The 21,585-nt window shown below is 34.0% G+C and overlaps 1 protein-coding gene and 1 pseudogene across 5 annotated transcripts in view; one reads left to right on the top strand and one right to left on the bottom strand.

The window, feature by feature from the left end:
• Positions 1 to 21,585, bottom strand: part of USP34 (ubiquitin specific peptidase 34) — a 227,615-nt gene that overhangs the window by 90,550 nt on the left and 115,480 nt on the right. For all 5 annotated transcript variants that reach the window (XR_016038579.1, XM_055399249.2, XM_055399252.2 and 2 more), the window contains 7 exons: positions 17,352 to 17,434; positions 13,038 to 13,192; positions 11,560 to 11,673; positions 9,701 to 9,800; positions 9,412 to 9,571; positions 6,486 to 6,612; positions 6,242 to 6,389 (listed from right to left, as the gene is read on the bottom strand). Coding sequence is in view for 4 of the 5 variants with exons in the window: in XM_055399249.2 (XP_055255224.2) it covers positions 6,242 to 6,389; positions 6,486 to 6,612; positions 9,412 to 9,571; positions 9,701 to 9,800; positions 11,560 to 11,673; positions 13,038 to 13,192; positions 17,352 to 17,434 (887 nt within the window). In the remaining variant the exon portion in view is untranslated. The remainder of the gene's footprint in view (positions 1 to 6,241; positions 6,390 to 6,485; positions 6,613 to 9,411; positions 9,572 to 9,700; positions 9,801 to 11,559; positions 11,674 to 13,037; positions 13,193 to 17,351; positions 17,435 to 21,585) is intronic.
• On the top strand, positions 14,047 to 14,707 carry LOC148776138 (sentrin-specific protease 8-like; annotated as a pseudogene).

The following is a 21,585-nucleotide window of genomic DNA, read 5'->3' as shown; positions in this document are numbered from 1 at the left end:
AAAAAAAAAACAACAGTTCCACAAGGCACGTATGTATTTCCAACATTAGGTATTCAAATTACTGTTTAATCCATGAAAAAAATTTAAAGAAAATGCTTGACAGAGGAAGAAACAAGTAAAATGATGAAACAGCTGATGAATAAACTTAAGTATTATTAAATTTTATTAACTTAAGGTAGGCAAATTCCATTGGATAGGCACAAAAACAACACTACTTTCAGTAATGAGTGAAACAGGACTACTGCTTTCCATAATGACATACAACATTTTAAAAATACATTTTCCTTCCCATCAAGAAAATTCTATCAGAAAATATTTCTGGTAAGGAAAATGGGTTCCTCTAGTAAGATCAACTTCAATTATTTTCCTTAAGTTTAACTGCTGTGCAGCAAAATTGCTAATTGTTGTGTAGCTAAATCTATGACTGTTACCCTTCTTGCCATTTCTAAACCTAGAAACCTTGGTCCTCCCAGTGGTTTGATGAATACTCAATCCTGTATCTTCTGAATATTCCTATAGTTTATTGGGTAGTCTGCACGCACACGTGTGTGTAAAAAAAGACTTTAAATTCATCCTGATTATTAGAAAGAAACAGGGATTTTCTTTCTGCACGAAGACTGTTTCTTTGTTACCTACTGTGATTTACTTCACAACTCTTCAAGAGATCATAATGTAGTTTTTAAATGTGTATTAGCTAATATTAAAATTCATCTATTATCCTTTTAACCTCTCAGAACTTATAATATTGTTTTGTTTCTTCACACAGTTTATTATTCAGAGTAGTTTCATCCAATTTAAAGTAAAACTTCATTCAGATTTAAGTAAAATATATTAAGAAAGAAATTAACTTGGCATCTCTACAATAATTTGTACACAGAAATGCTAGGTATAATCACTTATTCAGGCTTCATTCATATATCTTGAAAAGTTTTATTCTCATATATTACACAAACACGGTAATGAAAAGTACCCTAACTAATAAGGACTTTCCTAGCAGTCTAGTGGCTAGGATCCAGTGTTTTCACTGTTATGGCCCTGGGTTCAATTCCTGTTTGGGGAGATTCCACAAGCGACATGACCAAAAAAAAAAAAAGTACCCTAAATAATGTTTTAAAAATTGTTACAAAGTACTTGATATCTTTAGCTTCCTATTCATCATCATATTACCCGCAAATCATCACTGACTTCCTTCTTCTGATACTGTTCTATCTAAACCAGTTATTTAGCAAAACTAAATGCTAAAGCTGAAACTCCAATACTTTGGCCACCTCATGCAAAGAGTTGACTCATTGGAAAAGACTCTGATGCTGGGAGGGACTTGGGGCAGGAGAAGGGGACAACAGAGAATGAGAGGTCTGGATGGCATCACCGACTCGATGGACATGAGTTTGAGTGAACTCCGGGAGTTGGTGATGGACAGGGAGGCCTGGCGTGCTGTGATTCATGGGGTCGCGGAGAGTCGGACAGGACTGAGCGACTGAACTGACTGACTGACTGACTGACTGAAACGCTTAAGAAAAACATGAACTACCACATAGAACAGAAATTCTATTCTAAACCTTTAATACTTTGGTGGATTTTTATTAAATTTCTATGTTATTGAGATAATCTAATACAATCTATAACTTGATCTTTTTACAACAGTTGATAAAATATCCTTAGTTGTATTGGACTAAGATAATATAGCATTGATTTGCTTCCTGTTTCCTTCTAAATACCCTAAGCATGGATGACTTCATTCCAAAATACAACTAAGATGGCTAGTATTTTATTTAGGATTCAGGTTTCTATTTGATATGTGAGTTTGGCTTATACATTGTATACATCCTTTAATTATAATTGGTAAATTGGTTTTTAGAGTTAATTAAGCCGCTTTCTATCTTCTACTACTTTTGAGAGGATTTTTAACCTAAGAATTGATTATTCCTTAACAGTTCTGAAAAAAGTCACCATCTTTTAAAAATTCAATATCTTAATGCAATGAATTGGAAACAACAAACAAGGAAGGAACAAAAAGTAAATAAGAAATCTTAAAAATTCTTAGGTTATGATGCTATGCTAAACAACACTCATCTACCTTTTAGCCTCTGGAACTACAATGAAGTAAATTTTTACAATTCTACAACTATTTGACAGAGAAAAATGGGAATAGATAATACAGGTTTACAAGCTGGCAATCAAATGAACTTACAGTAACCATCAAGACCTGAAAAAGGTAAATCCTAAAGCAGACACAAAATTATAATCTACAATCTTATTTACACTGATTTGGCAGAGGAACAAGATCAACACCTGACAAAGAAGGAAAAAAGAAGAGTAAAGTAAGGGGTAGAAAGAGAACGAAATGAAAGAGAAAAGAGAAAGGAAAAACAGCACCTCAGTAATATATGAGGCACTAACACTGCTACATTTCATCAGAGGTCCAGAAATTATGGTGAGACTAAGGGAGAAAATTTTTCTTAAAAACGTATAATTGATAATCTTTTTCAAATTTGATAAATGTTACAAATACACAGGCCTAAGAAGCTGAACTAAATCCAAAGTGCATCAACACAACAATAATAATCACACTGCTGTAAATCAATGTTAAAGAAACATATTTAAAACCAAGCACAGTTAGAAAGATATACTGTATATAAAAGATAAGAAAAATGACAGACTTTCAGTCAGAAATTCTGCAAGCCAAATGATAATTGGAAAGTTTTTACAAAGTCCTGAAAAGAATTTCTTTACCTAGAAATCTATATCCAGTGAAAATTTCTTTCAAAAATGAAGGCAAAACAAACTTTTTATTCAAACAATAAAAGCTTGAGAAAATTCATCACTAGATCTGCAATATAAACATTTTTAAGCAAAATTAGAAAGAAGAGAAAAAGATAAATGCAAATTTCTCAATCAACACAAAAGGAATGAAGAATGCCAGTGTAGTAAATATATATATATATATATGGTAAAGGATGAGATAAGATTAACAGAAAATAATTAGTTAATTAGCTAAGCATTCTGATTAAAATGCACACACCATCACTCTGGATTTTTAAAGATCCAATGATTAAGGGAAAACACATCAGTATTCTCAAAAAAATATTTTAAGATAACAGGAGTGTCCTGAGGACAAAATAAAAAAAGACGTCAGATATTAAAAGCACCACTGCGAAAATGAAAAACTCAAAAAAACTGCAAAATAAAGTTGAGAACATATCTCAGAAAGCTAAGACTCAAAGAAATGAAACATAGGAAAGAAAAGATAGATAAATTAAAAATAGTCCAAGAGATGAAACATGTAAAGAATTTCCAGAAAGAAATGATAAAATAGGACACAGAATATCAGTAACTCAAGAAAATTTCCCCAAACTAAAAGATACAAGTTGCCAAACTAAAAGGGACCTCTGAATATAAAGTACCCATTACAGTTGATGAAAAGAGATCCATACTCAGGTGTAGTATTATAAAATAGGCACAAGAAGGTTCAATAAGCTCTGGAAAAGGAGAAAAAATATTAACAGAATGTGTAAAAACTACCAGAAATCAAAATGACTTCACAATTTGAAACAGCAACAGAACCACGAAGTACATTAATCTCTCTAAAATTCTGAAAGAAAATTATTTCTGACCTAGAATTCTATACTCAGCCAAATTACCATTTAAAGTATCAGAAATATTTTTCCGATCATTCAAATAATCTCTCAAGAAGTTACTGGACAATTTGCACTATATTCCAGTCAAATAAAAAAAGTGAACCAATAAGGAAGGTAAGGGATATTGAAAACAGAATAGTCAACACATGAGAAAGACAAAGAATTACAAGGAGGATGATAAAGGAGCACCAACTACTGTGAGTCAGATGTGGAAAACAATCCATAGGATTAGTGTGACTAGAAAAACATATTCCTGAGGAGCAAAAGGCCAAATCTCTGCTACCTTCACAATACCTTCTCTATCTAAGGAAGGAACGCAAAAGTGAACTAGGTCCAGAATCTTTATCTCTACCCGGACTGTCAAGTTTCCACTCTCACCTTCAAGTCCTATCATCACAGAGAAGAAATTTCGTTTTGAATGAAAAGATCAGAAAAAGGAAAGACTATTCTGTTGAGTATTTCAGCATCTTGTCAACATCATAGCACTAGGGTATGTCTTCACTGTGCCAAGACTTAAACTTGAGAACTTTCCCATTGATAACCTTCAATGAGGCTTTATAATACATCTTTTGGGATTCCCTGGTGGCTCCAGACAGTATAGAATCTGCCTGCAATGCAGGAGATCTGGATTCAATTCCTGGGTTGGAAAGATACCCTAGAGAAAGGAATGGCTATCCACTCCAGTATTCTTGCCTGGAGAATTCCATGGACAGAGAAGCCTGGCAGGCTACAGTCCATGGGGTTGCAAAGAGTCAAACACCACTAACACTTTCATTTCTTACTAAAGAGATGAAAGCATACCTTCATAGCTTGCATTTTCTGTGACCCTTTGCCTAGCAAGACCATACTCCCTTTTCCTTAATCCATCAAGTTTCTCTGTGCTTATGTTTCACAGAACTAAATACATCCTTTAGGAATAGATACACTGGACATAAAACTAAGAATATTAAGAAAAAAAAAATTAAGATAGTGTTAAGGGGAAGAGGAAACAAAAATATCAGGGAGGGACACACAACTAGCTTCTAATAATGTTCTAGTCCTTACTCTGGGTGGTAGGTGCATTGGTGGTTCATTTTATTATTACTTATTTCATATTCTCTTTATATACATTGCAATGTAACAAAAATATACTTTTTGATCTGAAAATTCCATAACTAGGTATTTAGCCAACTCCTGTCAGATAATGTATGTATTAAGGATACTCTGTATAACACTATAAAATCAAAATAAAGGAAACTACTTAAATATCCCTTAATAGAGAACAGGTAAAATAATCATGGTACCACCATACTACAGACAATATAGATCTTAAAAAGAATGAGGTAACTTTCTATATTTAACTATATAGAATGTTCTCTAAGATAATAAGCACAATGAACAAGGGATAGAAGAATATAAACTGAATGTTACTATACTTGTGTTTTAAGTACATAGCTGACCCCTGAACAACATAGGTTTGAACTGTGCAGATCCATTTATATGTAGGCTTTTTTCAACAGTAAATACTAGAGTACGACCTGATTCTCAGCTGATGGAATCCACAGATGCAAAACTATGGATATGAAAGAACAGCAGGTATGAGGAGCCAATCATAAGTTATACATGGATTTTTGATTGTGCAGAGGGTTGGTGTCCCTAACCCCCATATAACTCAAGGGTCAATAAATATCTTGTTATCTCTTGAAAAATATCTAAGAAAATCTGCCGCAGAAGGGAAATGGGAGATTTAGAGACAGGATTAGAAGGGAGATTTTTCAACATCTATTCCTCTATCAAGAATACTCACTATTTAAAAACAGTTTAAGATCTATTTAAAACGTACATATGCTTTCATCTTAAGCACACTGCAGTAAAACTGTTGGCTCCTTACTAAAAGATATGAAAGAATTATCACTCTGCACACAGGCAGGTTAAAAGTCTTAAAAAGAAGCTTTTAAAACTTCAAGAATTTTTTTCCGCTGTTATCATATGTGCTATGTAAAGACACTAAAAGGGAGTAATCAAATATACCTTTCAGGCCCACATGAAAATTCCTTAATATGATACTTTTTTGGAGGGAAGGGAGATGCATAGGTGGGAACTCAATGATGTACCGTTTTCATACGCCTCAAAAAATATATCAAAATAGCAAAAAAAAAAAAAAACTACTGAATAAAACTGGGTACTTCGAGAAACAACCCACTCCAGTATTTTTGCCTGGGATCCCAAGGACAGAGGAGCCTGGTGGGCTACAAAGAGTCAGACACGACTTCAAGTGACTAACACTTTCACTTTCAAAGTTGGGTTCTAGGTAGTGTATTAACTTATTAATTAATTATAAACTTATTAATTCCCACACTGCTTATCAAATAACCTACAAAAGCAGACTTTTTTTTTTTTTTTGAGAAAAATGAGTACAAGTGTTTGCAAATAACATCTTAAAAAATAAAAAAGGAAACAGAGAGAGAACTATTAACTCTTGCCTACGAATCGATGGCACCACATCAAGGGTGGGAGGGGAGGAGTCATGAACATGGCTCATAGTCTTATTTAAAGAAGTAAACGTTTGAAGTCAATATATGATAGAACCTAGAAAACAGAAAAATTTGAACTGATGGACTTACCAGGAAACTCTCCCTTTCGGCTGCTTTGACCAAACTCCTGAAGCTGAGCTTGTTGATTTATTTGTTCTTTCTGTAAATTTTCATACCAATGAGTTACTTCAGCCCTAAGATCTGCTACCTGGTCACTAGGATACATTTCAATAGTCATCTGAAATATGAGATGCAACCAATTTAAAAATACAAAAAGAACATATATTTGAACTGGGAAATGTTATTAATTTGGAAACTAAAACTATGTAACTACCTTGTCAGGAAGTCCAGCTGGCTGGCATACAACCCTTAGCGGCAGGGACTGTTTGTCACTCAGTGCTTTCAAATGACTACTAATACCCGTGCCTTCAATTTGCCACTGTCTGAGATGATATGCAAACCTAAAACACAAAAACAGGAAGGATATAATTTTAAACAATTTTAATGTTACAGAAGTTTTTCCTATTTTACAAAATGAAAGAGCCCACAAAAGGATCCAATACATTACAATTTACTCTACAACATTAAATTTAAGTTTGGATTCATGATATTGAGTCAAACTCAAAAGTGTAAATATAGATAAGAGTGCCTTAAAAATTAGTTTCCAAGAAAAATTCCAAAAAAAAAAAAAGGCCTATTAAGAATATTATGGGGTTTATTTGTTTGTTTTTAACAAGACGGAGGGAGGACTGGGGAGTAGCAGAGACAGGAGGAATTTAAAGAAACAAATTAATCCCGTAAGTGAAATGGCAAGCTGTCGATCCTATTTTCAAAGGAAGAAAAAAGGTATTAGAAAGATTTTTCAAAGAGAACTGTATTGCAGTAAATATACGTTAACCAGCCTAACAACTTTGAGAGCCGATTCCATGACTGCTAAAATCATAAAATGAATAATAAAGATTAATATGTCAAAGGAGACAGGCAATTAAGTATGACACTAAATATTAATTTTCTAACTGATTTTCAGTTGAAGACAGGATCCAGGGTACCTCAATTTATTTAAGAAAAAAAAAAATCAATGTCTAAACTAAGCAGCAATTCTGGAATAAAAGGGCAAGTAAGCAAATAAATGTACTTGATTTCCAAGATGTGATCCAATGTTCACCTTCTATGAGCAAAAGAGTAATCAATTTTTTGGAGCCTGATAATTCTTAAGTAATGAGGGGGTTATCTGGTACACTACCGATGTCTGGCAGTCTTCTACATACTATATGCCAATAACATTGCCTTCTCCCTTAAGCTGTGATAATCAAAAATGTCTCCAGGAATTACCTAATGTTCTCAGAGAAACAAAATCATTTCTGGTTGAGAACCACTAACCACTGTTAAGATTATAACCTTATCTCTTTTTAAAAAGAAAATCCTTTGAAAAAGACATTTTTATTTAGTCTTTTAATACAGGGAATATATAAGTGCAATAATTATTGTATATTTTCATTTTATAAATGTTTAGGCAATTTTAAATTAGAAACAGCAATCTTTTAAAACGACATTTTTATTTACTCTTTTAATATAAGGACTAAATACAATAATTACTTTATGTTTTCACTTTATAAATGTTAGGCAATTTTTAATTAGGAGTAGCACTAAGCACATTAAGCACCTGAAACTGTATGATACTACACAGGATTTGTTTGAAAATTCCTATATAATGTTTTAAAATTAGCTCTCAGTTTTTGAATATTCAGTTGTTTCCTAGATTCTTTACTTGCCATCCAAAAAGTATTTATATAAATTATTTAGCAACAACATTAACTTTTAGAGGAAAACACAAACAAATGCAAAGGTTTCTATTAAGGATATTATGATCAATTTTCTTGAGTTTGAAAAAGTTTGCACACCTGAGAAGGAACTTTTGAACTAAAATTCATTAAACTTATAAAATGCACCACTGGAATCCTAGAAAAAATTTGTTTTTTTTTAAAAGACTTTTAAATAAGCACCTATTTTAAAAACATGGGTTAATGCTATATGAGGACTAAGGGCTCGAACCAACAGGAATGTTTTGGTTTGCTGTTTGTAGACCCTGCAGCACAGAGAAAATTTTAGAACACCATGTACTGTTATCATTAACAAGAAATATCTGATAGGAAAGGGTAGATTATAGAGACTCTGATTTTCTTTAGCATTATCTTAGTGTAATATCTGAATTTTATAATGAGTATGTATTATTTTTTCATTAATTTGAATAAGACATACCACATTTGCTTTTTTATTTTTAGCTTTTAAAGTGATAAAAATTATGAGGCAGTGTGAAGTTTCTGTTGAAAAAGACTCAAGAATTCCCTTACACATTCTTTAAAAACACAAGGAATTATTTAAGTAGAATTTTTACAATTTACAATCGTAATCAAAATAAGGAATTTTGCAAAGCTTAAATGTTTTAAATCAGAGCCATGTTATTTATAAGGAATGTGTAGAAAATCTTTGTTCAGTATTTTCTGACATTTTAAACAAAGGTCAATATATATAAATGGTATAGGTTTTCATTATCAAACTGAGCTCGGAAGTTGAAATAAGTTTTAACAATTTTGTTCAACAGTTCTTTGTACTTTTACATTTACTCATGATTTTTAACAAACAGAATTTCTTAATTAAAACTATCTACTCACCTTTTAATTCAGTCGATATATTCATAAATGTTAATTTGCTTTATTTCTGTATTACACAGGGTATGTCTAAATTAATTATATAGATATTCATTAACAGAATTTTTTGATCATGTTTCCATGGTAAATGGAAATTCAAAATTAAAATACTGTCTCCTAGTCCAGGAAGAAAAAAAAACAGCAAATGAAACAAATGACTCAACTTGATTCAACTATGAGAGATTATCTGATGTTCTTGGTGAGAGTTTTAGTGAAAACTTTTTTGGTAGTGGTGTTCTGCCATTTCATCATAGTAATACTTTCTTAGAGATGGAATTCTGTCTCGAGATTTTTATTCATGCACATCTTCTCAGAGTCTTATGATACTTAAAGCTCTGCAGTATTTACCAGGAACCTATATTGCTGATTCCACGATGAAATGATACATATCATGAATAAAATTACTTCCATTACTAACTCTTCACTTTTGGTAAGTTATGTTTTCTAGCTGCCCCCGAAAAAACCTTTAGTTTTAAGAATACTTTTGGACATATCAGCAATTTTTTTAAAAAGCCTAAAATTCATTCTAATAATGTGGTTTTAAAAAATTACCTTCTCCTAAATGCTTCCAGATGTGTCTTCAGCATAAGGAGTCCTCTTTCTATAACAGTGAGACTTGAGTGTGATTCCTGTTCAAGACTGCTAGAAGCTATCATAAGACTCTCCATACACTTACTAATAAATTCTTGCTCCTTCTCCAAACCCGTTTTACCTAAAAAGTCAGATGTTTAGATATGTATTATCAACCTTATATTCTTATTTAGCTGTATTAAAGAAAATGAATTATAGCTAAGAAAAATACATAAAAATTACCTATCAGACAGTAATTCAAATCACTCACCATTAATATAATAGGAGTTAATATACTGGATAGCTGCTCGACTGACATCACCAGATTGTGCTCTTAAAGCAATGCCCCAAAATTGGTCCATACCACAAAGCTAAGAAACAAAAATATGCCATCTATAAATGTTAATTGTCAAACAATGTTTAAAGACCAAAGTTACGAATTTAAAAGGCATTCAATATCAAAGTTTTAATATTTTATAAAGTATTTAAAAGGCAATTCCTAATTACTTAGTATTATTAACTAATATTACATAACAATGATAAAAACCTTGGAAATTTCAATTTCTGAAATATACCTGTACTAGTTATAAAAATACCTACTTACAAATCATCTATGTATGTGTGTAACATTTAACTCAAAAGTTATGACTACTACTACTACTACAGTGAGAAAAAGTCAAGTCCTCAAAACATGCTACAAAGGAATAATAACTGACATAATTATTAGCACAACATGTTAACATAACATGCTTTCATCCAACTTATTCTGAAAGTCACTGATTTCAGGTATTCACAGATAATTAAAAAGATTCACTAACTGAAACTGATAATTAAACTTATGACTTAAACTATGAGATGAAAAAAAATGTTTTCACTGAAAACTACAGAAAAAGTAAACAGTGGAAGTTTTCAAAAACTATAACTAGGGTGAAGAAAAGATAACCTTCTGATAAGTGACAGAATAGCTTTAGTGTTTATGTCATCTACTTAAAAAGCAGTATTATCTCAAAATTAGAGTGTGACCTTTTAGGTAAATCAGATCTGTCCAACTGTCTGAAATCACCAAATTGAAACTTTTCATAGTGCTATCAAAGTAAGAGCCTGAACCAAAACATTAAAAACAAAAATAAGTAAACAAAACACTATTCAAACAAGGAAAGAAGGTAGGAAGATACCATGAAAGCAATATACAACTGCTTTCTCTAAATGCAATTACAGTTATCTTTACCACATATATTTTACAACAGTTTACTTTTCTCTCTATAACACAACTCAATCTCTAAAGAAAATTAATGAAAAATATAAGTGGAGTGCAGATGGCATGAATCAGAGCTATCATTAATAAACTGAAATGTCCAATAAGCAAGACTTTCAAACAACAGTCTGTGTTAGGTGAGTCTAGGAATATAATGCATTCAACAAAAACTCGCAGTCATCCAACCTAGCCAAATAAAAGCCAGAAATAAGACTAGCAATCTGCGACAGTCTTCAGCTAATGAACTGATCATCATGCCTCATGGTCACTAACGATTTAGGTATATTCCATTCTAGAAGAGACGATACCGATAGGAGATAGGAACTCTGAAGTTGCCCAGGAGCAACTAAAAGTTTGGCCACAAAAATGGCCTGAAAAACAGGTTTTAGATAAATCAAACTTCTACTAGAAAAATCCTTTATTAACCAAGGAACATACAGTAAATTATGTTACTTCAGTTATATTAACACACAATATTCTATTAGTTTCAGGTACACAGCACAGTGATGCAATATTTTTATATATTATGAAAAGATTACTGTAAATAAGATCAATTATCATCCAGCACCATATGAAGTTGTTACAGTATTATTGATTATATTCCCTATGTGTACGTTACATCTTTGTGACTTGTTTCACAGCTTGAAGTGTGTATCACAAGTTTCCATTATGCAGAACAAAGATTATTTTCAGTAATAAAAATTACCATATTTGCTTTATATAACTTTTAAAACGCAAAAGATAAAGCTTCTTAAGACTTCAGAATAAAAATCTGCAGAGTCAGTAAATTCAATGCTTGGTAGTAATCTAATTTGAGGAACAACAAAAGAAATTCCACAAGTTGACTCAATAAAAGGACAAATCACAATTCATACCTCAGAGTTTGAACCACCATCATAGGCACTGGTAGCCAGTCGAGCCAAGTTACAGAGATGCTGAAACAGGTTTAAGCCAGTCATGCTAATTGTTTCAGGTTTTAGCTGGGGCATCTTAAAAAAAAAAGTTGTCAAGGTAATTTAGGTGTGATAATTAATATAGCAGGTTTCATTTTACTAGATTTAACGTAACACATTTAACAAACTTAGTTTTACTGAAAACACTGAAGAGGAAAATGTAATAACTGAGATTTTCAGTGATAACAAAATAATTTCATAAAAAATTTTAATCATGATGTAACTGAAACCTGCCTGATACGTACTTCAATTTTTGAGATGTATTATAGACCCAAACCAGAGGAAATTTTAAAATTTTATTAGTTATTATATACTTACACCATTTACAACATATAGATAAATACAGTTTTTGTATAAGCCAGAGCTTGAAATTAAGATAACTGAAGACCTGTTTGTAGCTTTGTCTTGAATCTATTAAGTGATTTAGTTTCTATTACCAAAACTCATTCATATGAACTCAAGTCTACCAGAGACCTTCTACAGCCTTTATAATCTCAAAAATCAGTATATAAAAAATAAAAGTGTATTGCTTTATTATCAAAGTTTTAAAATTTAAATGGAAAATTATGTACTGAACCAAATGCGGCATAAGTAAAAATAAAAATTGGATAGATGTGTATCTTTAATATCATGACAGCCCTTCAAAATGCCCTCCCCGCCAGAAATCAACAAATCTGAACATTAGCTTATATCTGCCAGAAGACTGGCTAAAACCATACCACTTAATTAAAAATTGAAGAATAGGGCTCTCACACTAGTAGGTGTGGCACCACCCCTCAAAAACTGAAACACAATGTTACTAATGATTTTAAAAAATACATAACAAACCCCCACACACACCTCTTTTTACTGTTCACCAGGAGTTATTCTACTTATTGTTTAAGTACTTTAGCTAAGGAACATAACATTTTTGTAAATCTAAACTAAGTATTCATTTAGATATACAAACACTGTAGAGCACAAAACTAAAGCAACATCTAAGTGGCAAAAATTATACAAGGACTGCAGAGAAGCAGTATATTTATCTTAAAAGTATTCCAGGGCTTCTCTGGTGGTTCAGTGGTTAAGAATCTGCCTTGCAATGCAACAGGTTCGATTCCTGACTTAGGAAGATTCCACATGCTGCGAGGCAACTGAGCCCACATGGCTACATATGCTTTGCAACAAAAGAAACCCCTGCAATAAGAAGCCCTGGCACTGGACCTGGAGAGTAACCCCCGCTCATCACAACGAGAGGAAGCCCCGGCAGCAATGAAGACCCAACCAAAATAAATATTTTAAAACTTTTTCTAAAAATTAAAATATTTCAAAAGAGGAAAAAATGAACATTACAGTTTACATTGCAAGAGAGAAAAAGGAAATACAGAAAAACAATACAAATAGTCAAGAAATAAAATTACCTTTTCCAAGAAAAGATGTTTGTAGGTTTCCATTCCCATAGCATGTTGATCTTTACTTCGAACTTGATTTAAAAACCAGTGGAGTGCATCATCGTAACACTCAGAATCTTCTACTAAACAATGCCATAAAATATCAACTTGCTCCAAACTTAACCCTAGATAAAATTACAAATTTTAAATCCTGGTACATGCAACATTTTTATCCTAATTAAATATACTAGAAGAACCAATATATACAGAAAAATAAAGGAGATATTTCATAGCATTTTATAAAAATTATTTTGTAAGAGACTTCATATAATTTATGCTTTCAAATGTAGTTAAATATACTCCACAGATAAATCATCTTAAAAAACAAGACTTATAGAGGATAGTATCCTAGAAGAGACATTTGTTCTGGAAAGTCATTTTCTTTAAGACATGAACAATCACTGTATTATAGCAAACATGATTAAAAGGAGGTAATTCTGTAAAAGTTAAGTCAGTTCTAAGGTTTAAGGGTAAAGCAATCAGTGGATACCATATTCAAAGCTAATTCTACGCACATAGGAGACAAACAATAAATGCCAATAAGCATCATTTTCATAAACTACGAAAAAAGGGATCCTTACAATTAATAAAACAAAAAGGAACTGACTACCTAAAACAGGAAACAATTAGCTAAGAAGCCACTATAATCAGACAAAATCTGTATGGTATTAATACTTTGACCCAAGTATTAATAATTCTAAAGTGTGTCAGAAGGAATCAGAACTATTCAAAATCAAAGAAAAGGCATCAGGGCAATCACAACTCTGATAAGTGAGACAATCCAAAATGGTAGAATAAAATTACCACAGGGATTTCTAAAGTATACATAAGGGATTCAAGGGCATGGGCTCATTCCCCAGAATGAGAAGGCATTGAGAAGATGATAGAATCTTAAGTAACCACCACCCTCATCCTTTTTCTGGCCAGTATGGAGCTGCTTGGAGGCTGGTTGGGGTGGTGAGGTCCGAAGCAGCTTTTGGAATTTCTGAGCAGCCCTAGTCGGTACAAGATGGACCCTAGTCTTGAGTTACATGGACAGTCTACTGTGGCAGCCATTTGTCTCATACTGGATCCTCCAAGCTGGCTCAACATCCATGTTACTGGGTTTGCCTTTGAGTACTTTGCCAATAGTCAGTTTCATGACTGCTCTGACCAAGTCTGCTTCATTAGCCCCGAAGTCACTCAGTTTATCAAGTGCACTGGCAACCCAGCAGAGATCACCATGTTGTCTGAACCCTTGGACCTCTCCAATAAAGAGCTATTATTTTTAGCCATCAATGATAATTCCAACCACACAGCTAGGGGAATCCATTGGAGCCTGTTGGTTTATCTCCAAGATAAAAATGGCTTTTTTCATTATGATTCTTATGGTAGTAGCAACTAATTCCATGCAAAGCAGGTAGCAAAGAAACGAGAGGCTCTCTCAGGCAGAAAAGGAAACAAACTGGCCTCTGTGGAGGAGAAAGCGCTCAACAAAACAGCGATAACTTGGGATATACATGATATGTAACACTGAGGCCTTGTGTCAGAACTTCTTTAGACAACAACCAGAATCACTATTGCAGCTACTCACTCTTACATACATCACAAAGAACAGAGAAGAATGGAAAGATCTCATTGCCAGACCTGCCAAAAATTAGCTGTTGAAATATATTTGACTTTTGAAGTCTCCTCTTTCTGTCTGTACCCATGTATTGGATGGCTGCAGTCTCATTGTCTGAGGGAAGATGCCTGGGAGAGGAAAGCTTTGAATGCTTATTTTCTCCTGAGAGAATGTTATCCTCCGCATTCTCCTAATGGGAAGTTTTGCTTTAACTCTTAACTTTAGAGCAATATATGTTCTGTGAAAATGTCTTCAAAATAGGCACCAAAACCTTAAAGCCAATCTTAAATAATCTTAACACTTATTAATTCCCTTTTGGTCTTTCTTATCCACACTGGTTTAAGAAAAAAGACTGATCTGTAAAACAAATTAAGAATATGTGAAATCTAGAAGCAAGTCACTCCAGTACTCTTGCCTAGGAAATCCCATGGATAGAGGAGCCTGGTGGGCTGCAGTCCATGGGATCGCTATGAGTCGGACATGACTGAGCGACTTCACTTTCACTTTTCACTTTCACACACTGGAGAAGGAGATGGCAACCCACTCCAGTGTTCTTGCCTGGAGAATCCCAGGGACAGGGGAGCCTGGTGGGCTGCCATCTATGGCAGAGTCGGACACGACTGAAGTGACTTAGCAGCAGCAGAAGCAAGAAGAAAATCATAGAAGAACTAAAAATTTATTGCACAGTTCACATATTCCAAGAGATCAACTGGCTAGAAGCAGATCAACTCCCAACCAAATGCAAGATTGAAATATTATCAGTTACTCAGTTCTGTGATACCTCTTCCATTCAACAAGCAAAGGCATTCCCTGCTACAGACTCTGCCAATACTTGATAAAGATGGATATACATGATATGTAACACTGAGGCTTTGTGTCAGAACTTCTTTAGGCAACAGCCAGAATCACATAGTTGCCCACTGATTCCTACAACACTTTAAGAAAGAGGAATGGTAAATAACGTTGTTAAAATAAAAGTGGTATACCTCTTGTTTTGCATCTGAAACTTACTAAAAGTTGGTTTGAGATATCAAGGGAAAAAAGTGACCTTTCTCAACTCTTTCACTTAATTCAAAATGCAGATAATGAAATTTTTGAAATGTGGAACCAAGAATAAGAAATACTATTCCTTCCAAAAAAAAAAAAAGAAACCACTTGCGACCCTCCCCCTACTCCAAAAAGTAGATGAGATCCAAAACCACCTCAGAAAATATTTACCTAGCAGCAGTATCAGTCTAAGAGATTGATCCGAAAAATGTATACAAAATGTATCCAATCAGTTTCTCATAGAAATAGTTAATGCATGTCTTATTCATTCTAAGAATCTGTGACCCTGAGAGCCAACATAAAAAAACCTTAAACACAGTAAGGAGTTAAGAAAAGATAAATGAAGATAGGGAGGAATCTTTTTTAAAAATCTGTAACTTTGGAGTAACAATATTATATTTGAAAGAAACTATACCAGTTAGAGAAGTACAATTATGATGTGGGATAAGTTCAAACATGATTCTAAATGTACAGTAGCTTATTGAAAGCCCACACACAAAAAAACATATTCTGTGTTTAATGGAATGGGAGCAGCAAAATAAATAACTCGTTATTCAAATACTGAAAAATATTAACTTTTTCCAATGAAAATCTATATTCAACAAACAAGAAATAATGGTCATGTGAAATTATTTACACTGAAAATACCTGTTTGGGTTTGATTACTCCATGTATAAAGATTTTTTAATATTTTATATTATTTCTTATATATCCTGAATCATAACGGGTATAATAAATGACCCAGTAACATGAAACAGGGATTTCCTATCAAAAACAAGTGCCTTCATTTTGAAATCTACTGGTATCATAATGTTAGTGACATTCGTTACAAACACCCTGACTTAAAGAAATTACAGTGAAATAAACACATGGCATACCTCAAGCATAGATATGGACTTAAGAGAGTCATGAAGACATCTCTTAGGCTAGCAAAACACTCACCCAGCAGTTTGACATTAACCATAGCTAAAAAAAATAACGTCCTTCTAATAAATGAGGTTGTTGACACAGACATACAGAAAACGAGGCATGTGAAGCATGAAAGAAAATAAGTCAGTCTACCAAGAGGAAAGGTGCTCTGGCCAAAAGAAATCAACCTTCCTCCTTTCTTGTGAGGGTATCTTGCATGTGGATTTAGAAATGGTCCACACTCTTAACATACCAGATCAATCTCTCTGTTTTTTAAGATTAATTATTAATGAAAATGAGTTTGAGATTCATCTAAATTAAACGTGTCTCCAAATTTCTGTCACCTATGAAGTCAACAAATCTGGGATAAGATTAGCCCTGATATAACAGACAGTGGCTGTTTCCAACTGGAGTGAAAGGAATATTCTATTAACCAGAGGTTAAAAAAAAGAAAAATATAGTCACTCTAACATGATATGTTCTCCTATCCCAAATATTTTGTTCATGCAATGAGTAATTCATTCATTAAGGAACGACACATTCAGAGACTGAAACAAAAACATGTCAGGGACAAGCTGCTATTGCCATACATACAGATAGGACGTTTAGTACTGAGAATACTTTGATCATCACAGAAATCTAAAGGCAGGAGTACATTTAATTGGACTCTTTCAAGAATCAATGAAGATCTAAAAACTTATTAAAATATCGATTAAAAAACTTACTGAAATGATCAGGTGATCCCAGAGTTGAAAAGACACAAGTTAAGAACTGAAGTCGCACCTGAACTTCGGCACTATGGCTGTACCTACATTTAAAAAAATTGTTAAAATAATTAGCTGAGAGATCCTATTTTTTAATTATTTTTAAAGATCTAATGGTCCTAATCTTATTGTACCAAATAAATAAAATTCCATTTAAGAACCCAATTATTAAATATTTCAAATTATCTCTTTAGCTACACACACAGAAAACGGCCAAAGCCAAATGCTACATGAAAGAATTGTTATTTAATATTATAAAAATCTACAAATTATTAGAACACAAATTTTCAAATTACATAAGTAGGTAAGAACAACAGTGGAAGAAATGCTATTTTTAAATTATGCAATATGTACATTAATTTTAATACATTTCCATCTAGAAATTCCATGTTTCACTGTCACTGTCCCTCCAGGGATAATATTATATTCCTTAAACAAGAAATGTTAAAGATATATCATTTCCATAAATATAATTCATAAAGAAAACAGCTGATACAAAATAAGCACTTCTGAATGTTATTTCAAACCTAAGTAACTGTAATTCATATGTACAAAATTCAATGTAAAATGTAAAAATTGCTTTGAAAGCTTGTTAAGTAGGTAATTTCACATGGTTCTCTGGGAATCAGTTTGTCAGCATTTGCAAAGGAAAGCATTTTAAGAATCAAGTGTTGGTCTGTGGTACTTGAAGGGTAGGAGATGGGTCCAAAGAGGTAAGCAGGGGCCAAACTGCTGTCAGCCTGAATGTCAGAAGAGTTTGATACTGCTATGGACAGATAAGAAAGTCACTTATCTGGTGAAGGATGCTGGGGAAGGAAAAGGAGTAATGATCAGATTTGCATTTTAGGATTCCTTTAGCAGCTCTGTGCACTGCACACTGAACTGTGACTGTGATATCACAACATTCTAGTTCCCACAAGCACCTGAGTACCCAATCAAAGAGACTGAATCAATGATGAGTTTTTATGTTACAAATCAAAAGGCTGGCTGGGGATGAATTGCCCAAATTACCATGCCAACAAAAGAGAGCAGCCACTCTGAGCTATGATCTATATCCCAGTTTGCAGATAAGAGTCTCTTAATTCAATTTCTAAAAATCCATAAGCAGGTGCAAAATTCTAAAAGCTTTCTAAAGTTAGCTGGTTTCAAAAATTACACTAGATTTGCTACTGAAGTTTAAAGTTAAGCTTTCCCAAAGACTGATTTTGCTTGATATATCTTAATTCTTTACTGTCTCATATTAACACTGGCAAAGAAAAGACGATTATTTGCCTCATTACTGTTGCAGTGTCCTTTCTGAAGTTCAAAGAACTTGTGCCAAGCTGGCTGGGAATTGAGGGTGTGGTGGGGTGGAATATTGTAAGCAACTCACAAACTAGAACACTATTCAGATGAAATTCAAGGCCTTCTCTTAACAGTTTTCATCCTTTTACTACAAGGGCAGATTTTGTAGCAGAGACTTTGGAGTATATGTTCAAATACAAGTTCTATCATACATCAGTTCTGCAATTTTAAGTAAATTACTGCATTTATCTGAGCCTGAGGATGGGGAATAAAAGAGGAATAATGCCTTGTACTTTACAAAGTGCCTTTACTTTCTGAATACTTCCCTTCCTTCCCTGAGAGTAAAGGGACCTATAACCTTAGAAGGTATGAATCAACTCCCTTTGTCCTTCCTTCTTCCACTTCCACTGTAGTGCCACTGGCTCCATATTTCAAAGGACTCTTGCCTGCTCTGTTAGGATCCCACTGACTGATGAAATCACCAGCCAGGAAATTTCTTGGGATGCAAACCAATAGTGTTATCAATACTGATAAACTCTCCTGGGCTTGTCCACGGCTCCCAATATTACAGAAAATATAGGACAAAAACAGTCTCACCACAGGCATGAAACTCTAGTGAAACACTGCCACCTAAAAAAAATTAATCTCTTTATAGCCTAAATGTTGGCACAGGGTTTTCTCTAGAGGCAACTGTATTCAAGGAATATATACTATGTCCATTTATGAAATGAACTGTTAGCTTTAATGCGACAAGAATCTTTTTGTCCTATGTAAAAATCTTAGAACTTGCCTACTATAATCTCCATTGAACAAATGGAAAGTAATGTGCCACAAACTTATGAAATCAGTATGCTTTATCAAAGAGCAGCAAACGTACAACTCAGTTTTCAGCCTGAAGAAACAAGCAGATTACGCCAAATTAGTCCAGAAAGCTCTCTTCTAAGATTTTATTCTCTTAAAATGTCAGGTAACAAAGCAGACTAGAGGACTGGAAGGATACTCTGGCATACTCTAGGAAAAGTGTAAAACTTATACTCATCTCCAAACAGTACCACATAAGCAATGCTTCTTTAAAAAAAAAAAACAGGCATCACTGCTATGAGGCTCTACTTCTGGCTCCGCTAACAAAGCAACTTCACTGTTGCCAATGCTGTCAATAACCAAGTGTCAGACATGTGTTCATTTTCTGGCACTTAATGTTGGATTTTTTCTTTCGGAGTATGACTCATCTGAGTCTGCAATGCCCCTCTCTTTAAGTTAGTATCCCTGCTCTTCAAGCCCACAGGCTGTGGTTCTAATGAGAGCTCTCTTGCAATTTAAGTGTTTCTCTGTTGACAGGTAATTTGAATTCTGCCTCCTAAAAATGTTGGTCAATATGATTTTATTCCTGCTCCTTGTTGATTTTAAGGCTACTATAGAAAATGTATGGAGATACAGATTCAGAAGGCAATAATCTTTACCTCTGCTTCAAGAAGAGGACAGACTATGAAGAATATGTAGACATTTTAAAGAATTTAAAGAGAATGCACCTTTACAGAGGTACATTTGTAAGCCAAGTTACAGAAAAGAATAAATTTAAGGAAATATCTCAGAAACAATTTAACAAGCATAAAGAACAGTCTCTAAAAGAAAAAAAATCACTGAACAATAAAACAAGAAAGGTTAGCTGAGTTTCGATTTTAGAGCGCCCAGAATACTAGACAAAATAAACTACAATTTATTTTTTATTCAGCGAAGAGTCTAAATGAGGGTAGGAGGGAAGTTTCTTGCCTGTTATATACCATATTTTATTTTAGTGATGTAACTACAATTTATAGATGACCTACTATCTGCCAGATACAGCTCACTAACTTAATTCTTAAAAAAAAACACACACTAAATAATTAGAACTTACTAGAGCATTAAGTAATGCTTAAGTCAAAGCATTGTTGGCAAAGTAATGACTCTGGTTATGAATATGCTGTCTAGGTTGGTCATAACTTTCCTTCCAAGGAGTAAGCATCTTTTAATTTCATGGCTGCAATCACCATCTAATATTCAATTCAGTCGCTCAATGGTGTCCGACTCTTTGCGACCCCATAAACTGCAGCACGCCAGGCCTCCATGTCCATCACCAACTCCAGGAGTTTACTCACACTCATATCCACTGAGTCAGTGACGCCAATCAATCATCTCATCGTCTGTCATCCCCTTCTCCTCCTACCTTCAATCTTTCCCAGCATCAGGGTCTTTTCCATTGAGTCAGTTCTTCAGATCAGGTGGCGAAAGTATTGGAATTTCAGCTTTAGCATCAGTCCTTCCAATGAATATTCAGGACTGATTTCCTTCAGGATGGACTGGTTGGCTCTCCCTGCAGTCCAAGGCACTCTCAAGAGTCTTCTCCAACACCACAATTCAAAAGCATCAATTCTTCGGGGCTCAGCTTTCCCTATAGTCCATCTCTCACATCCATACTTGACTACTGGAAAAACCATACCTTTCACTAGATGGAACTTTGTTGGCAAAGCGACCTCTCTGCTTTTTAATATGCTCTCTAGGTTGGCCATAACTTTTCTTCCAAGGAGGTAAGCATCTTTTAATTTCATGGCTGCAGTCATCATCAGCAGTGATTTTGGATCCCAAGAAAATAAAGTCTGCCACTGTTTCCCCATTTATTTGCCATGACGTGATGCAACCAGATGTCATGATCTTCGTTTTCTGAATGTTAAGCTTTAAGTCCGGAGAAAGCAATGGCAAGCCACTCCAGTACTCTTGCCTAGAAAATCCCATGGATGGAGGAGCCTGGTAGGCTGCAGTCCGTGGGGTCGCTAAGGGTCGGACACGACTGAGCGACTTCACTTTCACACATTGGAGAAGGAAATGGCAACCCACTCCAGTGTTCTTGCCTGGAGAATCCCAGGGACGGGGAAGC

Source organism: Moschus berezovskii, chromosome 11 (genome assembly GCF_049115385.1).
Source record: "Moschus berezovskii isolate FMDL1 chromosome 11, NW_MosBer_1.0, whole genome shotgun sequence".
NCBI lineage: Eukaryota > Metazoa > Chordata > Mammalia > Artiodactyla > Moschidae > Moschus > Moschus berezovskii.
This window is presented reverse-complemented; position numbering and strand designations above follow the sequence as displayed.